This window comes from Aspergillus campestris, assembly GCF_002847485.1.
Source record: "Aspergillus campestris IBT 28561 chromosome Unknown P168scaffold_2, whole genome shotgun sequence".
Classification (NCBI taxonomy): Eukaryota; Fungi; Ascomycota; class Eurotiomycetes; order Eurotiales; family Aspergillaceae; genus Aspergillus; species Aspergillus campestris.
The window spans coordinates 542,108-566,299 of NW_020194337.1; the positions used below are offsets into that span (position 1 = coordinate 542,108).

The following is a 24,192-nucleotide window of genomic DNA, read 5'->3' on the forward strand; positions in this document are numbered from 1 at the left end:
CTGCGAACAACTGCCACGTGAATTAATCAAAACAGTAATTAAATCAAGAAATAAACATATATTAAACCCGATAACTTTATATCGTGCATGATCTGCCGCGAACCATGCAAGGGATGTTTCGGTGGTGAAACTGGGTTGAAGTACGTAGGGGTGCATACATACATACTGCATACGGTAGATGGGATGGATACGGCGTGCGGAGTGGAGAAGTGGGCGTGGGCGTGGGCGTTTCGAGGTGCGTCTGCAGGTGGTTTGTATCATGTTGGATGTGGGTTTGTGTTGGTTTTGCACCTTTTTTACTAGGTGAAATGGGATATCAGATGTTGGAGTATACATCCGTATCTACCACGTGGGTGTCTTCAGATAAGGGTCTGTATTGTTGAGGGGTTGAATATTCTACTTCTAGTAGTCTATCGAAAACACAAGCCAGATGTGGAGATAGATGCTGGCCTCCATAGTAGTCGATGTATAAGCTTTGTGTGGTGATCAGCCAGATCTATAATGTCTGCTCGCACGCAAACAGGCAGAAAGGAACAGCCCTACGTACTGCGCAGACTGCCCTCAGATTGATAGGTCGCATGGAAGAACACGATAGGATGGGTGTACACCCACTTATCTGTACGTATTCGCTGTACTCTGTAGGTATCGATGTAGTGACGTTCCGCTGGAAGATATTAGTACGACATCAATGAGAGTAGGCTGTCACAGCGCAGTAATGTCAACGTCTAGCATAATAGACCTAACGGTTGAACACTCGTGGCCGGATCGCTCCAGGTGACCGTCGAGAAAGCTGACAAAAGCTGACGGACAACGGCAGGAACAAGACTCCGACCATGGCAGATAGTCTGGAGTTGACGGGCTAGTCGCGATGGCCCTCTATAGGCACTAGACAGACTATTTAACCATGTCTCAGCCAGCCGTGACTAGCAGCCGTCTGTGACTAGAATAGACAGCTTGGAGGAAACCACGCGAAGGATTCGGTCAGGAGAACCAAACTAGATTCAGAACCCGCCCCGCCCGACGGACCCGTCCGACGATTGTTGCCAGCTGAACCCCTGCGTCTGACGGTCTGACGGTTAGACGGATTGATCCTTTGGGTGGCACTGCGTGGGTTCAAAGTTGGGATTTACAGGACAGGCCTCGGTCTGGAGGGCTTTAGCCTGTTGTCACCGTCGTGCTGAGCCTCCACGAAGAGATTAGGACAACAAAGAACGGTGGTGGACTGGTACCAAGCCTTGGAACAGGGGAGGCAAGATCTTGGCGGGAGGAATCACCGGGGTCGAGACCCTTGGATCGCCGGGGTGATGGCCGTTCTGGGATTAGCGATGGTGAGGGATACTTGTTGATGGAAATTGAGGTATGGGGTGGAGGATCTGGACAGTTAAGATGAGGAGTAGTGATAAGCAGGATGGAGACCTGATGAGTTGTGAGTTGTGAGTTGTAGAAGGGTGAGGTGTGAGGTGTCCTGGGAGGGAGGTGATGAATCATGCTGGCCATCCTGGCAGGATATGTGGTGCGAGATGATTGAGCGTTGGAATACGAAGAAAAGAGGATTCGAAGCGAGAGAGAACTAGTCAGGATGAGGTTAGTCTGGAGTCCAGGCTGACTTCCCGTTATCACCTGACTATATAGAGAAATCGATGGAAGACAGTCCTGAAGTAGTATAGAATACTCTACCTACCTAGGTACTCATACTAAGTAATGAGTCTCGGTGCTAAAGTCCAGACCCTGATGATAAGTTGGACAGGATAATCATGGGCAACTCAAGAGATGGAGATCAACAGGTTATTGTGGTGACTAGTAATGGACTATCTCCTCTCTAGCCCCGAGTAGGTGTAGTCAATGGAGTAAACAAATAATGAGCAGTGGAGACATCGGAAATGAGGGACAGCATGACAGACCAATGGAATGTGCCATCCTCAGGCACCCCAAACCCTATCCGCCCCTAATGGTGCACTAAGATGCACTAAAGTGTACTAAATCAGGCACTCCACCAATCATCCGGCCTGCGTGCCTGATCAACCCCTGATCTAGCGGTGGAGGACTGAGGCATGGAGGCACCTCCTTTTCCACTCATTGTTGGCCAGACTTTCTCTCTTTCTTTCCCCTGATTTTCTTCTTCTTCTCTTCTTCTTCTCTCTCACCCGCTCTTTTTTCCTTTTCTTTCTCTCTCTCTCTCACACTCCCTTTTGCCTCCCCCCAGAGTCAAGATCAAAAAAGAGGCCCCCGCGCCCTTTTTCTCACCGTGAATTTCATTCTTTAATTCTTCTCACTGACCACCGCTTCACTCGTTCAGCGGGCATTCTTTGCTTTTACTTCTAATCTTCCGCCTCTCTCATCATGAAGGGTGCTGTTTTCCTGGCCACCGCGGCCGCCGTCGCCGGTACTGCACTGGCCGACTTGTCGCACATGAAGCGTCATGGTCACGACTCTTTCCATGCCCGTCGTGCCCTGCATGGAGCCGAGGGTGCTGAAGCCACCTGTGGTTGCACCACCGAGGTCGTCACCGTCGAGGGTCCCCCGACTTGTATGTATATCTTACATTCCAAAGACAGACGGTAGAAACAAGCTGACCGCTGACCAACAGTGATCCCCATCTCGACCCCGACCCCGACCCCCTCCCCCTCCCCCGAGCCGGAGCCGACTACCGTCACCTCGGAGGCCGTCACCACCCTCCACTCGACCAGCTATAGCACCTTGACCGTCACGGCCTCGCTCTCCACCAAGGCTCCCACCAAGGCCCCCTCGTCCTCCGAGGCCCCCGCGCCGCCCCCCACGTCGACCCCCGTCGCGGAGCCCACCTCCGCCCCGAGCCTGCCCACCCCCGGGGTCACCAGCTTCTCGTCGACCGGTGTCTACACCATCCCCGCCCAGACCGTGACCGTCACTGACACCCACACCGTCTGCGGCGCCACCTCGACCGAGCTGCCCAGCGGCACCCACACCTTCGGTGGTGTCACCACCGTCGTGGAGACCGCCACCACGGTCACCTGCCCCTATGCCACCGTCAAGCCCTCCGGCACCACGGTCACCAGCGTCATCGAGACCACCACCTACGTCTGCCCCAGCGGTGGCACCTACACCATCGCCCCGACCACCACCTACGTGCCCTCCAGCACCGTGATGGTCTACCCCACCCCGGCCACCATCACCCCGGGCACCTACACCCAGACCGAGCAGACCGTGACCGCCACCCGCACTGACTTCACCTACGTCTGCCCCTGGGAGGACAACCTGCCCACCACCGCGCCGGCCCCGTCCACCACCGCCCCGGCGGTCTCCACCACCGCCCCGGCCAGCACCACCAAGGTCCCCTCCAGCACCAAGTCCCCCACCCCGGAGCCCACCGAGCCCGCCAGCGGCCCCATGGGTATGACCTACTCGCCCTACTCCAACGACGGTGGCTGCAAGGGCAAGGATGAGGTCAGCAAGGACGTCTCCCACATCGCCGAGAAGGGCTTCACCCACCTGCGTGTCTACTCCACCGACTGCTCCTCCCTGGAGAACATCGGCGCCGCCGCCAAGGAGAACGGCATGAAGCTCATCATCGGTGTCTTCATCGAGGGCTCCGGCATCGAGGGCGCCAAGGAGCAGGTCACCGACATCACCTCGTGGGCCCAGTGGGACCTCGTCACCCTGATCGTCGTCGGTAACGAGGCCATCCAGAACGGCTTCTGCAGCGCCACCGAGCTGGCCAGCTTCATCCAGTCCTCCAAGGCTTCCTTCGAGAAGGCCGGCTACAGCGGCGACGTCACCACCACCGAGCCCCTCAACGTGTGGCAGGAGAACAGCGAGGCCATGTGCGGTGCCGTCGACGTCGTCGGCGCCAACATCCACCCCTTCTTCAACGCCGAGGTCACCCCCGAGCAGGCCGGTGAGTTCGCCGCCGGCCAGGTGAAGATCCTGGAGGATCTGTGCGGTGGCAAGGACGTGTACAACCTGGAGACCGGATGGCCCAGCCAGGGTAACTCCAACGGTGCGGCCGTGCCCGGTTCCGAGCAGCAGGCCGCCGCCATCTCCGCCCTGGTCAAGGCCGTCGGCAAGAAGTCGGTGTTCTTCTCCTACTCCAACGACCTGTGGAAGGACGCCGGCGAGTTTGACGTCGAGCGCTACTGGGGCTGCATCGAGCAGTTCAAATAGACTGCTCTGATGGAGCTACAGTTTCAGAAGTCGGAAGTTTCCTTTCGTCGGCGGAAGCCGTTCTTTTGATCATATCGTGATTTATATTTATTCTGGTAGATAACTTGTTTGGGAGCATCGTTTTATTGTTTATACGCGTTAATTCTACGGGCTACGAGTATGTATGTAGTGACTCTTTACCTGTACAGCGGTAGTTATCTAATCAGTACTCTGTACATATAGCCAAGTGATTAATAACAACCTGTACTTTACTCATTCCTCTACCTGTAACCATAGTCACGACCCATCTACTCGGAACTCCTACATAAACCAACATATCCACAAAGACAATCACACCAGTATCATACTCAACTAGCCAAAAGGTATATAAGGTATATTATAACCAAGTCCAAGTAGCGACAACAATCCAAGTCAATTAATATTTCCTATCTCCTATCTTGTCCACCCTATACTGTCCACCCTACCGTTCCTGACCAGTCCGCCGCCATCTCACGGCTCACTTATTCGAACAGTTTAAACGCAGGTCTGTTTATCGTTAGTATCAACATACATATATAATGTATCTATCTACATCTATAAAGATAGACAATAGAGAGATGGGAAGAGGGAGAGGGGGGGCATACCGAGTTCTTGCACTCCAACGGCGCACAGCAGGGATCGATGCCCGCGATGATCTCGCAGGTGACGGCGCGCTATACATTTCATTCTTGTTAGCTTCACCCTTACTCTTTCATCATTTATAGATATACATGTATATAGAAGGGAAGAGGAAAAAGAAGGAAGGGAAAGTAAACATACACCAAAGCAGCTCTTATTCACATCCTTGGCGACGAGGTTCTCGACGACGGAGGGACGGGCGGTGGCGCCGGTCGAGAGGGTGAGGAGGAGGGTGGTGAGGGGGAGGAGGAATTGCATTTTGATCTATTGGTGGTGTTGTTTGAAGTGATTGGGTATTGGTGGTTGTGTGGTGGTGGTAAGGAATGGATGGTGGTGAGTGTTGTTGTGTTGTGTTGTGGTTAAGGAGAGAAGATCTAGATAGATGGAGATGGGTGATTGATTAGCTTGGGGTTTATTAAATTGATTAGTGGTTTCGGTTAGATAAGTGTAAGTATAGAATGACATTCCATATATATGATAGAATGATAGAATGACAGAAAGGAGAATGATGGAATAGACATACCTTAGTAAAGTAAAGAAGAAAGAATGAACGTGGTGGAGTGTCACTCAAGGGATGGATAATCAATAGAAGATAGACAGATAAGTCCCAGCAAAGAGGAGAAACGAGAGATAAAGAGCGAAGGAGGAAAGAATCGGACAGAAAAGAAAAGAGAAAGGGATGGACTGGTTTATGCCCGAGCCAGCATGGACTGACTTGGTCTGGTTGGAACGAAGTGGGTTGCGATCGTCGCTTTTCCCCTTTATTTTTATTTATTTTGGTTTTACTATTTATGATTTATTTTGGTTGGTTTTTTCTTTTGGCTTACGGGATGGAGGACATGCTGGATAGATTTGGAGGGGGTTACTCCACTTTTAATCATCGTCTTCTATCTTTGATCTTTTATCATCCATCTTCTATCCATCGATTACAATATTATATGATATCCCTACAAAACAAACAACCATCCACCCCTTCAACACAATACAATACAATATAATATATCAACCCCTACTCCGTACAAAGTATATCCATACCCCTATCGATCGCTTTAATGTAATATAACATGATCGATTTAATATAATATATAATGAAGATCATACAACAATCCCAGAAACCTCCCCCAAGCGAGAGCCAATGACACAGCTGCAGTGGAGATCGGATCGGCGCTGGGCGTTTCTATTCTTGTGCTTGCTTTTGGAGCCGGGTTTGCTTATTGGTTGTGCCTGGGTAGGAAGCTCTCCCTGGTAGGGATGCTAAGGTAGGTAGGTAGGTAGCAAACTGGCTATCTTTCATTTTTTACTGCTGCTGCTCCTTCTGGGCTCTTAGGCTCGAACTAGGTACTGTACCTGAGGTATGGGGTACGGGTACGGGTAGGACTATCTTCTCCTATCTATCCATGTCGAGCTACTGGACTAGATTCTAACTATCACTACTACTGCAGAGTAAACTCAGTAAAGCCATGGTATAACAGATGCACTATATACAACGCCAATACAACAGGAAATACAACATTACGATTATTAGCTACCTCATAGTGGAAGAATTAGAAAATACCAAATCGCTTCCCCTTCCCCTTCCCCTTGCCATACACCGCGGCCTCCCCCGGGCTGATTCCCTCCGCCGCCGCTCGGATCGCCGCGATGCGATGCGTCGCCCGCTCGTCCCCCTGGTCCGCCGCTTTCACGTACCACACGTTAGCTTCGAGGGGGTCGCGCCGACATCCGATGCCCATTTCGGTGAAGTAGCCGATGGCGTATTCTGCTTTGGCGAGGCCTTTTATTTATTAGTTCTCTTTACTCCAGAAGGATCGTGGACAAAGAAGGGGTAAATGAGGAATGACATACCTAAATTGGCCGCCCGCTTCGCCCACTCATACGCTTCGTTCTCGTCCTTCTCTAGTACAGGCTCCGCCCCCACTAAGTACCACGCGCACAGCGCCATCATCGCCAGCGCGTGCCCCCCTGCGCGGCACCCGTGTAGAAGTGGATGCTCAGCGCCGGGTCGCGTGGGCAGTCCAGCGTCCCGTGCTCGTATGCGTCGCCGAGTCGGTAACTGGCCTCGGCGTGGCCCAGGTCCGCCGACTTGGTGAATAGCTGTGCGGCGTAGGCTGGGTCTGCGAACACGTCGTCGCCGTACCCTTGCTCGTGGAGCACGCCCAGCTCGTACGGTGCCGCTGGGTACTGTTCGTCGGACGACTCCGCCGCCCGCTTCATCCACTTGATTCCCTCCCGGTACCGCTTGCCCAGTCCCATGTCGCCTGCGAGGCACGCCTTGGCCATGCGCAGCAGTGCGCCTGGGTGGTTCTTCGACGCCGCCTGGCGGTAGAACTGCTGCGCGCGCGCCGCGTCGACTCGCGTGCCCCAGCCGAACTCGTAGCAGAGCGCTGTGCGGTAGCACGCTTCGACGTGGCCGTGCTTGCTGGCCGCGACGAAGAGGGGGAATGCGCGGTCGTAGTCCTCCTTGCCTTTGTGGAAGAGGCCCGACGCGTACCCGTCGGCCAGGTAGTACTGCGCGAACGGGTAGCTGCGGTCCGCCAGCCGCTGCAGGATGGACCGTGCTTCCTTGAGGAGGTTCAGGCGAGTGATCGCCGCGGCCCCATCGCCCGGGGACTGGCCCGCGGGGGTCTCGAGTGTGGCGTTGACCATGAAGACGGCAAAGTCGTACTGCACGGCTGGGTCGTCGGTCTTCTTGACGTTGGCGCGGTACATCTCAAAGGTCTGCTGGTGGGTGAGCAGGGAGGCATGGTTGCCGACCGAGGCCCGGAGGTGGGCGTGGTTGCCCGACGGCACCGTGGGCCCGGGCTGCGGGTAGGAGGTGTGGAGGAGGTCGACGAAGGACAGGGGCCGAACGTCGGGGGACGCCGTCGAGTTCCGCGACGCATTGCGCGCGTGCAGGTACGGGGAGGCGTGCGGCGAGCCCTGACCGTCCGACACGAATGAGTAGGCAGAGCGCGGCCGGCGGGGCCGTCGGCTGCCGGCGTGGAGGCCGTGCTCGACCAAGGCGGTGGTTGATGTCGACCGCGGGGCGCCCAGGGAGCTGCGGTAGGGGCGGTGGTGGTAATGCAGCGGCTCGAAGTTCTCCGGGCCCTGGGGGATGCTGTCGAGACTGCCGCGGGAGGAGCTCTGGTGTCCACTCTGCGCGTCGTGGTCCTCCGACGATGAACCACTGGTCTTGGTTAGACTGTCGGTCTCTTCCGGGACCTGGCGCTCTCCCGCGGACCAGGAGCCACTGCCGGCCCGGGTGTGACCCGGCTCCGGGCGACGCGGTGCGGCGTAGGAGTCCCGACGCGGGGGAAAGGACCCATGAGTCGGCACCGAGGGTGACGGATCGACCACGGACAGGCGGGCCAAGGCGGCGGTGGGAATGGGCGGGACATCGTACTGGTCGTGGGGCGGCTGGACCGCGGGCGGGGCCGAGGAGGTGGCTAGCGATTGGGGCAGTGAGGCGTGGGCGGGCAATGGCTTGCGGGCGATCATGCTGGGCCGTCGCTGGGTGATGGGCGGAGGGGGGGAGGAGCGGCTGTAGACGGGGGGCGGGGAGGGTAGCGGATGGGAGTATTTGGCGGCCATGGAAATGGCCATGTTGCAACACCCCTCACGGCGACAGTCTACGGGCGAGAGTCCGCGACCGACCAGGATGTAATGGCGGGGTGGGGACGGGTCAAGCGGACATGGAGGAAGCGGGGGAGCCGATGGATCGCCTGGTGTAACGGCGGATGGACAGGATTAAGGGAGATGGATATGAAACAGTCGAAATGAAGCAGAAGATGGAATTGACTTTTGAGAGTGTAATTGAAGTTGAAATTGGAATCGAGATTGGATTGGAAGTGGTATCGACTGGAATCCGGGGTTCCACCGGGGAAAGATTGTAATGGGATGTTGATGTCTGGAGTGATGGTTATTTTGCCTTATCTTTCTTCTTCTCTGGTATCTGTTGAGTCGTTCTTCTTCTTCCTGGGTGTTGAGAGATGAAGAGAGAGGAGAGAAGTGGATGAAAGAGAGAGAAATAGAAAGCCAGATAGATGGAGAAGAGAAGGAAGAAAAGAAGAAAAGAAAAGAGAGCGGCAAAGAGAGCGACAGACGGACCAGTGAGGAGGGGGGAGAGAGCCTCGTATCAGGTTGGGTTAGATCAGTTTCGCGTTCTTTTGGTTGTATTTGTATTTGTATTCTGTCAATGCCTGCAGATCAGTTGATTCTTATTTCTCTTTTGTTTGATTTATCTGATTTATCTTGTTATCTTAGTGATAATAGATCTGTCCCTAGTCCCGATCATCCAGGATCAATATTAGGTACACAATTCTATAACAACGAATAAAGGATAGAATCAACCGAGCGGAACGAATCCTCTCCCAGGATAATTATAGCATCCTGGAACGACATGGAGTCAAGGAACCCTCATGCCTGATCCCCAGATCCGGGTGGACCCATGTCCCGGGCGTCAGACGCCTGGGATGAATGTGTTGTCCAACACGAGCTGACCAGACTCCCCTCAGGTAGTAAGAAAAATACACCACAGCCACTTCGGAATGTCTCAAGAATCACGAACTAACGAGAGGGACTTGAACCAAAGTATCTGCCTCCCTCCTAATCCGGTAGGCTGTCCACCCGATGTCTCACCTTGTCTGATCAGGCAACTCGGACCGAACCTGACCAAATATTTCCGTCTCTATAAGATACGATTTATCATACAGTTATACGGAGTATGTCCAACGAATACATACAAATATCAATAAAGTTAAATACGATCGCGGATCTCTCAGCCTCATAACACGATCAGGAGAACCGTGCCGGAAGGATGGTCAGATTGGGTTGTGGTTCGTAGGGCCGCCACGGTCGGGTTGACCCACGAGCTATCAACCATGGTTCATGATACTGCTTTAGTATGGAAAGTAAACTCAGTACAGAAAGTAAAAATATAAAAAAGAATCTCCCCGACTGGGAGTCGAACCCAGGTCTCCCGCGCTTGTAAGGACGAAGCCATGACAAGCGGAAATCATGACCGTTAGACCATCGAGGAATTGATGTTGGGGTGTTTTCTTATTTGACTCTATCAAACGGATCACACCATATCATACCGAATATGCAGGAAATTCCCCTTTCTTCCGAACTCCATCGTGGCGGGTCTCGAGCCCGGCGAAATGACGGCCGGACGAGACACGGCGCCCGCCCTCAATCTATTTCCATCTTGGTGTATTGCAGTTATGCACCACCTGACCTGCAGAGTTTTTTTCTTCTATATTAATCGTATTGGGCTGTTTTAGTAGTGTTCTTAGCCGGGGTTTATTCTATGATGCCTGTAGTCCCTCCCCCATTCTGTGCCTTATCTTATCAAAATGTATTGATCAATCTGTTCATCTATTCCAACACTGTACATTCTATAAATTAATATCTTCATCAGTTCAAGATCTAGAGTCTATAATCAATCCGAGTCAGCATGTATCTACAGAAATGGGATCAATGGATCTTCTCAATCCTTCCCGGATCAAAATTACAGCAGTACTGCTACATTCCACAACCCAACACCATCATCAAAGAGGCCCAGGCAATTCAAGCACTTGCATAAAACCAATTCCTCAAACAACATCCACCGTCCAGTAACACACCACAACCCACTCCACAATGTCCTACTCAAGAGCCACAATACGTCCACATCCCGTAGACCAACGAGAGAAAGACTATCCAGGCTCCTCTTTTTTCGGCCTTCCCAACCGACACCTCCCCACCCTAGTAGAAGTAAGGGCTCGATCTCACGACGCGCCTAGAGGTCCTCAGCCCCGGTTTCTCGTATTCGACCATCTTGACTTGTTCGTCAATTTCGGTCCTTGCTTCAAGGTCGCAGAGGCGCAGTGTCTGCGGTTCATTCAGCAGACCTTCCAGGGGAGGGTCCCCGTTCCGGAGGTGTTTGGATGGCGCGTTGATTGCGGCAACTACGTGTTTATCTACATGGAGCGGATACAAGGGCAGATGTTGCTGGGTGCGTGGGATGGGCGGAGTGACCTAAGTAAACGTGCACTTATTTCAGCTATGTCAAATCATTGACAATTTACGCCAGCTTGAACAAGACACTTCAGACCAGTACATTGGTACGTCCAAGAGTTAGCCGAGACCTATATTGTTCGTTGTAGGATGATTTAACAGGACTTCTCTAGGTTCGTTTGATCAGCAGCGACTTCTAGACTATGTCTCCCATTTATTGCCGGAAGCCGGCCCCTTCGACAGCATAGCAGAATTCAACGACTGGTTTTCCAATATACCGCAGGCCCGGCTTCCTCTATCTAAAATATATAAAGACCGCTTTATACGTGCTGGTATGAGAGCGAGTGGTGGAGGGATTGGGTGGATCGGTTTCTAGAACCGCGGACGCAAGAATTCGATGTCTTTAATGAATATACTACGGCTATTGGGGCCGTTCAAACGTAGTACTCATAATGGTATTAATAGCTAGCTCAGTAGGCTGCAATAATAATGGTAAAGTTAAAAAAGTAAGTATACCTTGACACAACCCAGGTTGATGTCTCCCTGCAGGTTGCAAACCAATCCCATGGCCTGGTGGGTCTCGGTTGGACTGGACGATCTCCACCGCGCTTGCATCTATAAGGCCTTTGCGCACCAGGTGTCGGATATACTCCATCGTCCATTCTTGGCATCTTTTGTTGGTTGTCTGGAGAACATTAGTTAGATTCCCATGATAAAAAAATCCTTACACACATCATTAACAGGAGCCAGAAAATTCTCGCTAATACGCGGAGGCGGGACCTGGGCGGCAGCGATCTCGATATCCCCCTTCGGTTCACAGTCTGTTCTACATGGTAGCCTCAGGCAGATAGGTCTGAGGACTGAGGTGCATGACAACTACCTTATCAATCTATATTGTAGACATGATATACCTAATTATCATTTTCTCTTTTTTAGGTAGTCTCTGAGTAGGTCCAAACATAGTATGATACAATCTACAGTAACCAGTATGGTTAGCTCAGTTTCCCTTCACTAAAGCTATGCCCACTCAGGTTCCAAGTGAGAGTTCAGTGAAAGATCAGAGTGACAGAGGTGCAGTGAAAGGGAAAGAGGGGACCTGAGACAGTGGATGTTCCAACCAATCAAATAGAGGCAGTCTAACCATTCTTGGCTAGGGTAAACATCGACCTCCCCTCACACTGACCATCAATGGAGTGATTGCCCCAGGCGACGTTAAGTGTTTGTATACTTGTGACCCTAGTCTTGGTCTGTACCTACAGTACTGTCATGTAGGTACAATTTCTCTTGATTTATCCCAATCTATGCATCCTAATAAAAGCATCTAAGATCATTTCATCAGTCCATCCCGTGATCCTCCTGTCTCATCTGTTGCCTGTCTGTTTATCTCTCTCTCTCTACCTAGTTACTAGTCAAGTACTTTCATCCCCCACTTTTCCTTTCTGTCTTTCTTCTTTCTTCTTTCTTCTTTCAAATGCACTTGTTTCTCTCCTATCTTCCCGGCATGAAACCTTCCTCCACACACACATCCTGACTGGTGGGTTCTTCCCTGTCCAACCCTCCGTCGGGACTAGACTGCTTTAGCATCCCGTAGCGCTGTATTTACTATTATTTACATTTGTTTGTATCCTGTCACCCTCTGTTTCGGTCCTCTGTTTCGGTCCTCTGGCTAGATTCAAACCATTCCTCTCTTGACTAGACTCCTCCTCGGCTCGGGTCTCGCCTGATCTCCATCGCCATCCTCCTTCTCCTGCTTCTCCTTCTTCCTATTTTTTTTGCTTTTATTTTATTCGTTTTGACTTTACCTGTTTTTATTTTATTTTATTCTAATTTTATCTTTTTTTTCTTCTCTTCACTCGCTCTGTGAACCACCACATATCCACCATCAAAACCCTATCTCTCATCCGCTTCGAGATCGCCGTCGTCTCCATCTTCCATTCGATCGCCCTGGGTCTGCCATCCTCGATCGCTGTCGCATCGGACGGCGACCAGCGGTCGACCTGAGCGATCCACCTTGACGTCGCATGCATCGCACGAATCCCGAACGACTCTGGATGCTACGATCGCCCTGACCGGACGGATCTCTCACCCTCCGCCCCCTCCCCCCCACAGCTCGTCCGAACAGACAGTCAGATCGCATCGCGACCATGTCGCTGCCCCAACGGCCGGGTAAGGTGTCCCCCCGCCGCGAAGAGACACATTCCGCGTTTCGCGAACCATCCCGCAGACGGCGTCGGGAATCCCAACCCTCCCAGGACGAGTCCCTCGCGAGCCCGACGACCCATCGCCATCGCCATCACCACCACCGCCATCATCGTTCGCACAGCGGCCACCGAAAACGAGACACGGATGAGGAGCGCATGGATGCGGCCGCCGACCTGCGGCGCAAGCGCAGTATGGTCAAACCCGAGCGCAATCGCATCGACCCGGACCACCCCAACTACCACTACCGCCAACGCTCCCAGCATATGCCCACCTATCCTTCCGCCACCGGGAACATGCCCGCAGTCGAGGACCCCGAGCTGGAGACCAACAGCTCCCGCAGTCTCGAGGACAAAGCCGCCGGGGAGCGCGACGCCCTGTATGGCGCCCATGGCAACGTCAACAAGCCCATGGAGCGCGCCCCCAGTCGGCGTCACTCCAAGAAGAAACGGGGCTCGCGTCGCATCGCCAAGAAGCTCTCCGCCGAGGAGCGCCGGCGTCAGCGGACCATGGAACAGGTGCGCCCGCCCAGTCTCTGGACCACCTACTGCGCCGTCCTCACCTTCTGGGCTCCCGATTTCATCCTCCGCTGCTTCGGCATGCCCCAGAAGGCCCAGCGCAGCGCTTGGCGGGAGAAGATCGGTCTCATCAGCATCATCCTTATGATCGCCGCCTTCGTTGGCTTCCTCACCTTCGGCTTCACTGCCGCCGTCTGCGGCACGCCCCCAATCCGCCTGAAGATCAACCAGGTCTCCAGCGGCTACATGATCTTCCACGGCCAGGCCTACGACCTCTCCAAGTCCACTCACGACGCCGCCGCCGGCATCCCGAAGGGCACCAATGTTCTCTACGACCTCCCCCACAAGTACGGCGGTCAGGACGGCAGCTTCTTCTTCCAGCAAGTCAACGGCGCCTGCAAGGGCCTCATCACCCGCGCCGAGGACTCGGACATCCCCACCAACAGCGCCGGGGACCTCGCCTGGTACTTCCCCTGCACCCCCTTCAACCAGGATGGCTCGACCTCGCCCAATCGCACCGCCTCCGAGCACTACAACGGCTGGGCCTGCCACACCTCTGGCGACGCGCGCCGCAGCTTCTACGGCCTGTCTAGCTCCGGCGATGTTTACTTCACGTGGGAAGACACCCGGAACAAGAGCCGGAATCTGGCCATCTACTCGGGCAACGTGCTGGACCTCGACCTCCTGCGCTGGCTCGACCCGTCGCAGGTTAGCTACCCCGCCAAGTTCGACGAGATCCGCGAGAACCCCGCCGTGCGTGGCGTCGACCTCACGTACTACCTGCAGACTGGCGCCGAAAAGAAGCTGGGCAAGTGCCTGTCCCAGATCCTCAAAGTGGGCACAATCGACACCGACACCGTCGGCTGCATCGCCTCCAAGGTCGTCCTCTACATCTCCCTTGTCTTCATCCTCTCCATCGTCGTCGTCAAGTTCGGTTTTGCGCTCCTGTTCCAGTGGTTCCTCGCGCCGCGCTTCGCCGCCCAGCGGACGAGCATGGGGCCCGACTCCAAATCGCGTCAGCAGCAGATCGAGGACTGGTCCAACGACATCTACCGGCCGGGGCCGCGCATGACCGACCCGGCGCTCTCCAACAAACGCGCCAGCTTCCTGCCCACGACCTCCCGCTTCTCCAGCCCCTACACCGTCGGCAACGGCGGCAAGCAGCGACCCCAGTACGTCACCATGGCGAGTCAGAACTCCACCGCCCGCCTGGCGCCCACCGGATCGACCTCCATCTACAAGCAGAGCCACACCGGTAGCGGCGGCACACTGAGCCCGAACCCAGCCGGCAGCCGCACCAGCCTGGGGCCGCCGCACCACCCGAGCGATCCTGATGGCTCGGGCTCGGCCGGGGAGGTCCACGAGCTGGTAGTACCGCAGCCGCCGCCCGAGTGGCAGCCCTACGGATACCCCCTCGCGCATGCACTGTGCCTGGTTACCTGCTACTCGGAGGGAGAGGACGGCATCCGGTCGACGCTCGACTCGGTGGCTATGACGGACTACCCCAACAGCCACAAGACCATCGTCGTCATCTGCGACGGCATCATCAAGGGCAAGGGCGAAGAGTTCTCCACACCCGAGATCGTCATCCGCATGATGCGGGACCACCTCGTAGCCCCGGACCAGGTGCAGCCGTACTCTTACGTGGCGGTCGCCACGGGCGCCAAGCGACACAACATGGCCAAGGTGTACGCGGGCTTCTACGACTACGGCGAGACCTCGGTCATCCCGCCCGAGAAGCAGCAGCGTGTGCCTATGATGATCATCGTCAAGTGCGGCACGCCCCCGGAACGCGAACAGTCGAAGCCGGGCAACCGCGGCAAGCGCGACAGCCAGATCATCCTGATGTCCTTCCTGCAGAAAGTGATGTTCGACGAGCGCATGACGGAACTCGAGTTCGACATTTTCACGGGGCTGTGGAATGTGACTGGAATTTCCCCGGACTTTTATGAGGTGGTGCTCATGGTGGATGCTGATACGAAAGTGTTCCCCGACAGTCTGACGCATATGATCTCGGCCATGGTGAAGGATCCCGAAGTCATGGGTCTCTGCGGAGAGACCAAGATTGCCAACAAGACGGATAGCTGGGTGACGATGATCCAAGTGTTCGAGTATGTTATTCTTCTTTCCTTTTCTTTTCTTCATGAAGGGATTAGCCATGCTAACCATAGTAGATACTTCATCTCCCACCACCAGTCGAAATCGTTCGAATCTGTCTTCGGCGGTGTCACCTGCTTACCCGGGTGTTTCTCCATGTACCGAATCAAAGCGCCCAAAGGCGGCCAAAACTACTGGGTCCCGATCCTCGCAAACCCAGACGTAGTAGAGCACTACTCGGAGAACGTCGTCGACACACTCCACAAGAAGAACCTGCTCCTCCTCGGCGAAGATCGCTACCTCTCTACACTAATGCTACGGACCTTCCCCAAGCGCAAGCAGATCTTCGTCCCCCAAGCCGTCTGCAAGACGCAAGTCCCCGACAAATTCCTCGTCCTACTCTCCCAGCGCCGCCGCTGGATCAACAGTACAGTGCACAATCTAATGGAGCTCGTGCTCGTGCGCGACCTCTGCGGTACCTTCTGCTTCAGCATGCAGTTCGTGATCTTCATCGAGCTGGTCGGAACGCTCGTCCTGCCGGCCGCCATCGCATTCACCGTCTACGTCGTCGTCTCGTCCATCGTCAAGAAGCCCGTCCAGGTCATTCCTCTTGTCCTGCTGGCGCTGATCCTCGGCCTGCCGGGCGTGCTTATCATCGTGACCGCGCACCGTCTCGTCTACGTGTTGTGGATGCTCATCTACCTCATCTCCCTACCCATCTGGAACTTCGTCCTTCCGATGTACTCGTTCTGGAAGTTCGACGACTTCAGCTGGGGCGACACGCGCAAGACGGCCGGCGCTAAGGATAAGGGCCATGAGGCGGGTGAGGGCGAGTTCGATAGTAGTAAGATTACGATGAAGAGATGGAGGGATTTTGAGAAAGGTATTTCCTTTTTTCCTTATCACGGTCGTTCTTTCTATCATAGAGAGGAAAATTGTAAAGCTAACATGTGTATTGAAATAGACCGCCGCCTCCGCATGCAACCCAGCTGGGCTCCCCAAACAAGCGGATATGGATTCCCGCACGAACCATATTCGGATTATTGATGTAATGGAAGCTAGATAGATGGAAGATCGGGAGATATGTGTGATGAGAAAGCTGTATATTCTATTTTACTTATTTTATTATTATGATTTATATTGTATTTGATTCTGATATGATTGATATGATATGGTATTACTGTCTGTATGATCGGATCGATGTTGATATATGGGGTGATCAGCGATGTGGTTCATATTTGAGCGAGGATTGATGGGAAGAGGGATATTAATGGACGGAGACAGTCAAAGAAGAAAATAGAAGAACAGAAGGAAAATAATCAGGCAGAGTGAATCTAACTGAATCAATAAAAAACAGAGATTATGAACGCAGACCATAAAATCGTACCTAACTACTTAATCAGCTAACTATATATTTATATACCAGTCACTGGTCACGCTTCATAAACTACATAAAATTGACGCCAGCGACTCCATACTCTCAATCCAAGCCTTACTCCACAGCGCCTCCTCATTCACCCCTTACAGAAAGTCATGCTTACCCTAATCTTACTTACTAACTTGCATACATACCTTGATCGGCCGCTCGGCCGCTCGTGCGCTCAGCCTCCTACCTTAGGTTGAACATTTGCGCCCCCCCCCCCCCGGCCAACCTGACATCAGACAGGGATCCCACATTCCTCATCTTGCAGTAGACATTACATTGGGCACTGGACCCTTTCACAAGTTCAAGCAAGGGAGTCTGATACAATCTACTAAGATGGGAATTGCCTGGAGCAAGCTTACGTCCTTCGGGAGGACCCCAAACTACGTCACTAGGATGCGATCATTGTTGATGAATTTGTCTGCTGCTCGGCTGAGTGAGATCGAAGGTAAGAGAATCTTTCTCAGTCAAGCAGGTGCAGACTGTCGGGGAGATATAACCCCATGACTACTATCATCAGCGAGGATACGTTCCGTTCCAAGGAGCATATTTAGGGCTACCAGTCTCGGGGCCTCGGCCGACATGCAGTAATATCAGCAAAGAAGGAACCCTCGGAAACGCGGCCGACAGGCCCACCACCACCATTTACAATTTATACTTACTTCCCATATATCATATTAAAAAGTAAAACCCCATAATCCCACCCCCATTCATCTTAATGGCTCCCGAAAATATTCATCCGCTTTGTTACTCAACCAGTGCGGACAGCCTACCCAATCATGTCCACCGTGCGCTATCACACCCCCGCCAAACAGCTCTGGTCATGGGTGACGCGCCAAGACGGCGTGAACCCATGCAGTGCGCCCAGAGTAGCGTATATACAGAACGGGGTGCTGTCGCTGTACACGCCGGCGGAGTTCGGCGAGTTCGATAAGTGTTTGGTGGGGTGGAATGGGGAGGATGATCCGGAGAATCCGATGAATTGGTCGACGGGGAGGAAGACGTTTGTGTTTTTTCAGATTTGTCTTTTGACTTTTGCTGGTTTGTCTCTATCTCGACCCTTGCTGCTGTGATTTTTTGGGGGATGTCGGTTTAGCATTCTGCTGTAGTGGCTGTTGTAACGAGTTGACCATCTCCAGTATACAGCGGGTCGGCTATCATCAGCCCGGCGCAACCTACGTTTGTCGAGATATTTGGTATCTCTTCGCAGGCGTCTACTCTGGTAATGTCGATGTTTGTGCTTGGATATGTCAGTCATTTCCCATAGTATACGAATTCCTTTCTTTCGCCGTACTGACTATAGCCAGGGAATCGGTCCCCTGTTCTTCAGCCCTCTATCCGAAGTCCCTCGAGTGGGCCGCAACATCCCCTACATGACATCCTTCTTCCTCTTCATCCTAATGACAGTAGCCGCAAGTCGCGTATCAAACTACCCCGGTCTAGTCGTCCTGCGATTCCTCCAAGGTTTTCTCGGTGGCCCCGTTCTCGCAACCGGCGGGGCATCAGCCGCCGACATCTTCGGTTTTCTCAAAATCCCATACGCACTAACTTTCTGGACCTGCGCCGCCTACGGGGGCCCAGCCCTCGGTCCTCTGCTCTCGGGCTTCTCCGTGACAAATAGCACCTGGAGATGGTCCATGTACGAGCTGCTGATACTGAGCGGCGCTACCTTCGTGCTGCTGTTCTTCTGTCTCCCCGAGACTAACCCAGAGACCATCCTCCTCCTCCGGGCTCGCCGTCTGCGAATGCTCACCGGTAATTTGAAGCTACGCTCCCAGTCCGAGATCAAGCAGGAGGGGATCCACATCATGCATATTCTAGCCCGCTACCTCACGACGCCTTTCCGCGTGACGATCCAAGACCCATCCATCGCCTTTATCAACGTGTACACGGCTCTCATCTACGGAATCTACGTACGTCATTACCCCCAGCACCCAACTTCATCCCCCACTAACCCAAACCACCCATAGTACTCATTCTTCGAATCCTTCCCCCTGGTATACGTCAACATGCACGGATTCTCCATGGGCATGATGGGCGTCGTCTTCCTCTGCCTCATCATAGCTTGCATAATCGGCGCATCCGCCTATCTCCTCCTCGTATGGCTCGTCTACGAGCCCTACACCATGAGAGTGGGGATCGGAATGCCCGAACATCGCCTGCTACCGGGTGTCTTCACCGCTGCTCTAGCCCCAGCCGGGTTATTCATCTTTGCGTGGACGTCCCGGCCGGATATCCACTGGATTGCGCCGACTATCGGAATTGTGCTTTTTTCATCTTGTGTTTTTGTCGTATGCTATCCCTCCCTCCCTCCTTCCCCTTTCCTTTCCACACCCATCCACCGTGAAAACAAAACTAACAGGCTCACAAAGCTCGCAAGCGTCATATTCATCTACCTCCCCACCAGCTATCCCCGCTACGCAGCCAGTCTATTCGCAGCAAACAGTAAGTATCATCCATCCGCACAAGCCAACAAGCACCAGCTAATCGAGTACAGCCTTCTTCCGCAGCATCCTAGCCTCCACAGCCATCCACTTCTCGCAGCCTCTGTTCCAGCATCTCGGGATTGGACGGGGGTGCAGTGTGCTAGGCGGCTTGACAGCGGGCTGTTTCCTGGGTGTCGTGGCTTTGTGGCGTTTTGGACCTAGTCTGCGGGCGAGGAGTCGGTTTGCGGAGTCTTATTGAGGTTGTTGGGCTTGGATTTTCTTGGAGGAATAGTTATGTATTGGAAAATATGATGGATGGTTTTGGTTTACAGTTTCTTATTTGGAATTATTATATAGATTGTGGGGAGTCAATCAAGATACCCGAGTGGAATATTGAGTGGATGATTGAGTAGAAAATCAAGTAGGAGACGGTTTATGCTTGGCCTTGTGTATACCCCGACTCTCCACTGGGTATCACGAATGAACGCTATACACCCAATCGACCTTACCCAGCAGTTGCAATAGGAGAAACAATTTCCCAAAGTCATCAACCTCACCCTCCTACGACGGTGATATTCAAATTAGGCTGTGCTCTTCAGACGACGACACTACATTGCATAGCGAATCGTAGATTGACTGCACGAATATCCACATTTGCACAATATGACATTAACACTTTTCTGCGCATTTGATGACCTCTTCCATTCCATAAACCCCGCGTCATGTAACAGTATGTCCATGCTCCGTCCTCTAGCGTATCTGATCATAAGCGTCCGCGTCTTCGGCCGATGCCCCGAGCGAGCGGGCTTGTAGGAACGGGATAATGACTGTAAAGCTGACGGCGCACAGCCTTGTTCTTCGTTAGCGGAGCCGTCGTCGATAGTTAGGGGCTGTGGTAGTTTAGCATGGGGGAAAGCTGAGCGATATGTAGTCGTAGAGCTTGTATTGCTCATGCTCAGCTTGGTCCTTTTCGTTATCGTCCTTTGCCCTGGGGTGGAGTCGCGGAGGGTCTGGGTCGGCGTATTTTCGGGAAGAATGAACTACACTATATTCCGTGGTATTTACTGGAGTGGTCTTTCTCTTTCGAGAAGATTCCCTAACAGGTCATTCATGGAGTAGTGCAATTGAGCGTCTTCAAGGGCAACCAAGCTCACGTGGGGGTCGATCGTGGGTTGAAGTGAAGTCCAATGATATGGGTGAATGCTTTGCTCATCTATATAACATATGGTGGCAGTATTCTTGAGATTGGTCAACGCTAGTCAACAGCCAGAATTAAATGAATTACAATGGATTTCCACGTATCATATAAACCTATTCCAACTTTAATCAGGCCCTTCAATCTAGCCACAAACATCCCTCTACCAAACGCAACTATAAGCAACCCTCCCACCCTCACTCAAAACACTCATCCGCCGCTGCCCTAAGTGACCTCCTTTTATTCCCAAAATCGGTCGAAAACCGGTCCCCAAACTGCGTGCGATCCAAGTACTCCCGACACGCCCGGATGATATCATCATACTGACTCATCCCTTCCTGGAAGGCCTCCATGGCGCGACATATCACTTCCATCGAGTGGCGGATCTCCCGGTTCATATAATAGATGCCTACCCCACTGCCCTGCGCGGCACTTTGCAGAACACAGAGTTGGATCTCGGCTGCCAGAGATAGAGGACGCATGATGAACATGCTTGTGGCGCGGTACATGGGGATCTAGACAACGAAACTATCAGTATCAACTTAAAACGAGTTTACCAACAGTAGATCAGTTGGTGTGTGGAAATGTACGAGATACGTACATGAGCAGGAGCCAACACTTCCGCCTGCAGGAGCACATCACACATAGCATTGGCAGCCAAGACGCCTATCTTTTGGCTCTCTCCCACCACAGGGCCGAGGAAGGACGCCTTTTGCGCGTTTACGATGGCGACCTTGTATAGGGTTATGCGCGCGCCGAAGGTGATGACTAGCGCTAGCACGCGCAGTTCCTTGTCGGGGTCTGTCTGTAACGAACGTCCGGATAGAGCGGACAGGATCATGCTGATGGTGTTCTCTATGCGTTCGTGCGCGAGACAGAAGTTGTAGTCTGGGGCTCCTGTGCCGGACACGTTTGCTGTGGTCATGCGGTGGTGTTTCTCGGTGGAAGCGGCGAGCTGCATGGCGAGAACGAAGATGGATAGCGTGGAGAGTGCGTCGCTTTGAGGGTGTGTGACTGCTTTTGAGAGAAAGATTAGGGGGGTATCCCCGTTGCGCTCTTGCCAGTCGCAGGGTAGTGCGGTGTGGATCTGTGTATCGTCAGCTAGGCTAGGTTTGACGGGGAGGCTTGAGACTTGAGGTAGCGCATACTGTCTCTACATCGAGAGGCTCGCAGCGCGGGAATATGGTCGACGAGTGGCAATGTAAGGCATACGCCATCCACAACGTATTTCGGGACTCGTCGATCTTTGCGGGACGTGGGGATGAACCGCCCTGTTGTTCTCCACGATCGAGGTTATCGAGTTCAAGCAGACGAACCAGCTGCAAGAGTCGGGCCATGGTCAGTATGGCTCGTGTGGCATGGGTCCGGGTGAATTCGTAGCGTGCAATAAGGATCAATGTCTGCACTGTCTCAAGGTTCAAGAAAGTAGAGTCCCCCATGTGCATCTCCGCCATTTCCAGATGGGACCTTGCGGCAACGTAGCACTGTTGCTCTAGGTGTAATGTTGTTTTGTGTGAACCCGCCCCCGCCATGGCGACGGCATATTTCAATCCCTGATGCTGGTGTGGCGTGGCATATGCGGTGTTACGAAAGAATTCCGTGGTATCTATCAGTGGCACATTTCTGTGAACGAAGTCGAGATAATTGTGGAAGCTGACATCGTGAGAAAGCAATGTCAATTGTGAACTGGGGAAGAAAAAACATACAGTTGTTCCATCGTTGCTGGTGATATCTCCACCATCTCGTTTCTCGGGTCGGGATGCACGTTCTGCTGCACATTTGACTGGTCTATATGAGGCCGTTCTACGGCCCATATTGCCGGGTTATTCTGATCTGATGCAATGGATGGAAGCTCGTCAGGGGCTAGAGGTTCGCACTGGTGATTGCTTTCTGTAGGGATACCATGGTCGAGTAGCCCATCTAGGGAATCAAAGTCCATGGCATGGTTCCTAGCACATGTCAACTATGTCAGTATCGGTTTGCCCCAGATCCAAAATCAGAAAGGTTGGTACACTCGCACCACGATTCCAGATCAGACGGTATAACGATATCTCCTAGCGTAGTGTCGCTGGAAAGCTGTGGCGTGTAGGGAGCGCTGTCGTTGAATCTGGAATTCAAAACAGGCCCGACGAATTCAACCGGGAAAGAGATATCTTGCTTTTCCAACTTGCACTCTACATGGCCTATGAGAAGTTAGTAGAGCCCCCAGTAGAGTGTAGCCAGGACATATACGCAGGCGTGATTGCAAACTCCTGAGCTCCGAGTTGATGCGTGCCACCTCCCCACCGGCCGACGGATACGTGCATGTTTGGCCTATCCTCTTGCACCGGCCGCACTGGGGTTTACCCCTGTCGCAACGTACTTTGCGCTCTCGGCAGAGATCGCAGGTGGTGCGTTTCAGATAAGACGGGTTTGTGAATATCTGCACGGCGGGTTCAATGGGGGAGGTGGTCGAGAGGGATGAGGGATACATTGGAAGGTAGATAAAACGGCCATTTGTTGCAAGAATGCACGATGATTTTAGGTGTGTACATTGGCTGAAGTGGTGCAGTTAGGTGGTGTTGCAGGAATTAACACTCGGCGACAAAAGATATCAGAACATCCAGTACAGCATAATGCTGAGCAGCACTTAGGGAGGCTTGAACTGCTGATAACCCCAGCACATCATGACACTTTTGGGCTTCATGAGTAATATTTCCTCGGTGTAATACATCACCCCAGGTATTGCAGTCTATCATGTCCAAATTTTCCGTCGGGATATCAGTCATATCCAGTCTGACCTTACCACCCGGCGACAAAAGATATCATGACATTGTTGTGCTTCAAAAGTAATCTTATTTTCGGCGTAATATCCTACAACTGCGCCAAATGTGCAGGGCGACATTTCTGCCAGTCTGGATATAATGATATCTTCAACGTCCTCCTCAAGCCCGAAGACTTGAAGTCTCAGGCACAGTCTTTCTATCTATTTGATACTAGCTCCAGTCCATTTTGAACTGCTCTAATTAGCCTTGGCAGTAAATCTGGTCCCCTATGAGCTGATACTGACTAGGCGAATCCACAGGAATTCAGATCTCTACTCCGAGGGAGAATCAATATTATGACCTCTTGAAACGGGCTTATAACCTCTTACAACTGCATCGAAAATGTCGGATGATATGTTTGCCTGTCCAGATATGACTGGGACCCACAAGATAATAAATCCCTCTGGGTCTTGTAGCCGTCATATCTAGATCTTCACATATCAGACCGTGGCCAGCGCTGAATCTTTAATAGCTCTAATCTGACATGTACGAGTCTCCTATCTTGGTTTCATAAAGATATGACGACATTAGTCAACCTCTTATCTCAGCTTTACAAGAAATTTCTTTACGATTATGTGATAATACTATACTCCGTGTCTACTTGTACTGGGACCCTGGGATTTGATTTTGATTCTGTGGTCTTTTAGGGGATCAAGCATGTATTGAAGTGCTGAACGGGCTCATAACTATCGTAAGAATTACCACTCGGCTACAAAAGATATCATGGCGCTTTTAGGCTTCAATCCTGCCTCTTTCT

At 52.8% G+C, this 24,192-nt stretch overlaps 7 protein-coding genes and 1 non-coding gene across 8 annotated transcripts; 4 read left to right on the forward strand and 4 right to left on the reverse strand.

The window, feature by feature from the left end:
• Positions 1–964: 964 nt before the first annotated feature.
• On the reverse strand, positions 965–1,654 carry P168DRAFT_287581 (uncharacterized protein). Its single transcript, XM_024836604.1, has one exon. It carries the CDS (start codon positions 1,495–1,497, stop codon positions 1,156–1,158), a length of 342 nt encoding a protein of 113 aa, XP_024695675.1. The 5' UTR covers positions 1,498–1,654; the 3' UTR covers positions 965–1,155.
• Positions 1,655–2,157: 503 nt separating this feature from the next.
• btgE (putative cell wall glucanase (Scw11)) lies at positions 2,158–4,438 on the forward strand. Its single transcript, XM_024834107.1, has 3 exons — positions 2,158–2,527; positions 2,588–4,301; positions 4,363–4,438. The coding sequence occupies exons 1-2, from the start codon at positions 2,341–2,343 to the stop codon at positions 4,138–4,140; spliced, it is 1,740 nt and encodes a 579-aa protein (XP_024695676.1). The 5' UTR covers positions 2,158–2,340; the 3' UTR covers positions 4,141–4,301; positions 4,363–4,438.
• A 1,826-nt stretch (positions 4,439–6,264) lies between these two features.
• On the reverse strand, positions 6,265–8,379 carry chs3 (putative chitin synthase activator (Chs3); the record flags this gene model as incomplete). Its single annotated transcript, XM_024840850.1, has 3 exons — positions 6,265–6,571; positions 6,643–6,714; positions 6,771–8,379. 3 exons carry the CDS (start codon positions 8,377–8,379, stop codon positions 6,342–6,344), a joined length of 1,911 nt encoding a protein of 636 aa, XP_024695677.1. The 3' UTR covers positions 6,265–6,341.
• A 1,345-nt stretch (positions 8,380–9,724) lies between these two features.
• On the reverse strand, positions 9,725–9,814 carry P168DRAFT_t46. The gene has a single exon. It is a non-coding gene; the product is annotated as a tRNA-Asp (tRNA).
• Positions 9,815–10,416: 602 nt separating this feature from the next.
• Positions 10,417–11,394, forward strand: P168DRAFT_302082 (uncharacterized protein; the record flags this gene model as incomplete). Its single annotated transcript, XM_024838618.1, has 5 exons — positions 10,417–10,771; positions 10,869–10,880; positions 10,947–11,105; positions 11,272–11,279; positions 11,323–11,394. 5 exons carry the CDS (start codon positions 10,417–10,419, stop codon positions 11,392–11,394), a joined length of 606 nt encoding a protein of 201 aa, XP_024695678.1.
• Positions 11,395–12,577: 1,183 nt separating this feature from the next.
• chsF (chitin synthase CHS3) lies at positions 12,578–16,910 on the forward strand. The gene is made up of 3 exons (XM_024834108.1): positions 12,578–15,601; positions 15,665–16,470; positions 16,552–16,910. Exons 1-3 carry the CDS (start codon positions 12,918–12,920, stop codon positions 16,632–16,634), a joined length of 3,573 nt encoding a protein of 1,190 aa, XP_024695679.1. The 5' UTR covers positions 12,578–12,917; the 3' UTR covers positions 16,635–16,910.
• A 1,067-nt stretch (positions 16,911–17,977) lies between these two features.
• Positions 17,978–19,695, forward strand: P168DRAFT_324538 (cycloheximide resistance protein; the record flags this gene model as incomplete). Its single annotated transcript, XM_024840851.1, has 6 exons — positions 17,978–18,051; positions 18,150–18,259; positions 18,318–18,923; positions 18,981–19,274; positions 19,383–19,455; positions 19,508–19,695. The coding sequence occupies exons 1-6, from the start codon at positions 17,988–17,990 to the stop codon at positions 19,693–19,695; spliced, it is 1,335 nt and encodes a 444-aa protein (XP_024695680.1). The 5' UTR covers positions 17,978–17,987.
• Positions 19,696–20,186: 491 nt separating this feature from the next.
• P168DRAFT_315611 (uncharacterized protein) lies at positions 20,187–23,104 on the reverse strand (the record flags this gene model as incomplete). The annotated part of the gene is made up of 7 exons (XM_024839921.1): positions 20,187–20,286; positions 20,833–21,146; positions 21,233–21,718; positions 21,780–22,284; positions 22,338–22,580; positions 22,652–22,814; positions 22,864–23,104. The coding sequence occupies 7 exons, from the start codon at positions 23,102–23,104 to the stop codon at positions 20,187–20,189; spliced, it is 2,052 nt and encodes a 683-aa protein (XP_024695681.1).
• Positions 23,105–24,192: the final 1,088 nt, after the last annotated feature.

What these genes read in the sequence shown, in the direction of transcription:
- P168DRAFT_287581 (XM_024836604.1), bottom strand. Translation starts at nt 1,497, where the DNA reads ATGGCCAGCATGATTCATCACCTCCCTCCCAGGACACCTCACACCTCA.
- btgE (XM_024834107.1), top strand. Translation starts at nt 2,341, where the DNA reads ATGAAGGGTGCTGTTTTCCTGGCCACCGCGGCCGCCGTCGCCGGTACT. An exon ending in CGTCGAGGGTCCCCCGACTT is followed by an intron (nt 2,528 to 2,587) that starts GTATGTATATCT and finishes GCTGACCAACAG; the next exon opens with TGATCCCCATCTCGACCCCG.
- chsF (XM_024834108.1), top strand. Translation starts at nt 12,918, where the DNA reads ATGTCGCTGCCCCAACGGCCGGGTAAGGTGTCCCCCCGCCGCGAAGAG. An exon ending in ACGATGATCCAAGTGTTCGA is followed by an intron (nt 15,602 to 15,664) that starts GTATGTTATTCT and finishes TAACCATAGTAG; the next exon opens with ATACTTCATCTCCCACCACC. An exon ending in ATGGAGGGATTTTGAGAAAG is followed by an intron (nt 16,471 to 16,551) that starts GTATTTCCTTTT and finishes GTATTGAAATAG; the next exon opens with ACCGCCGCCTCCGCATGCAA.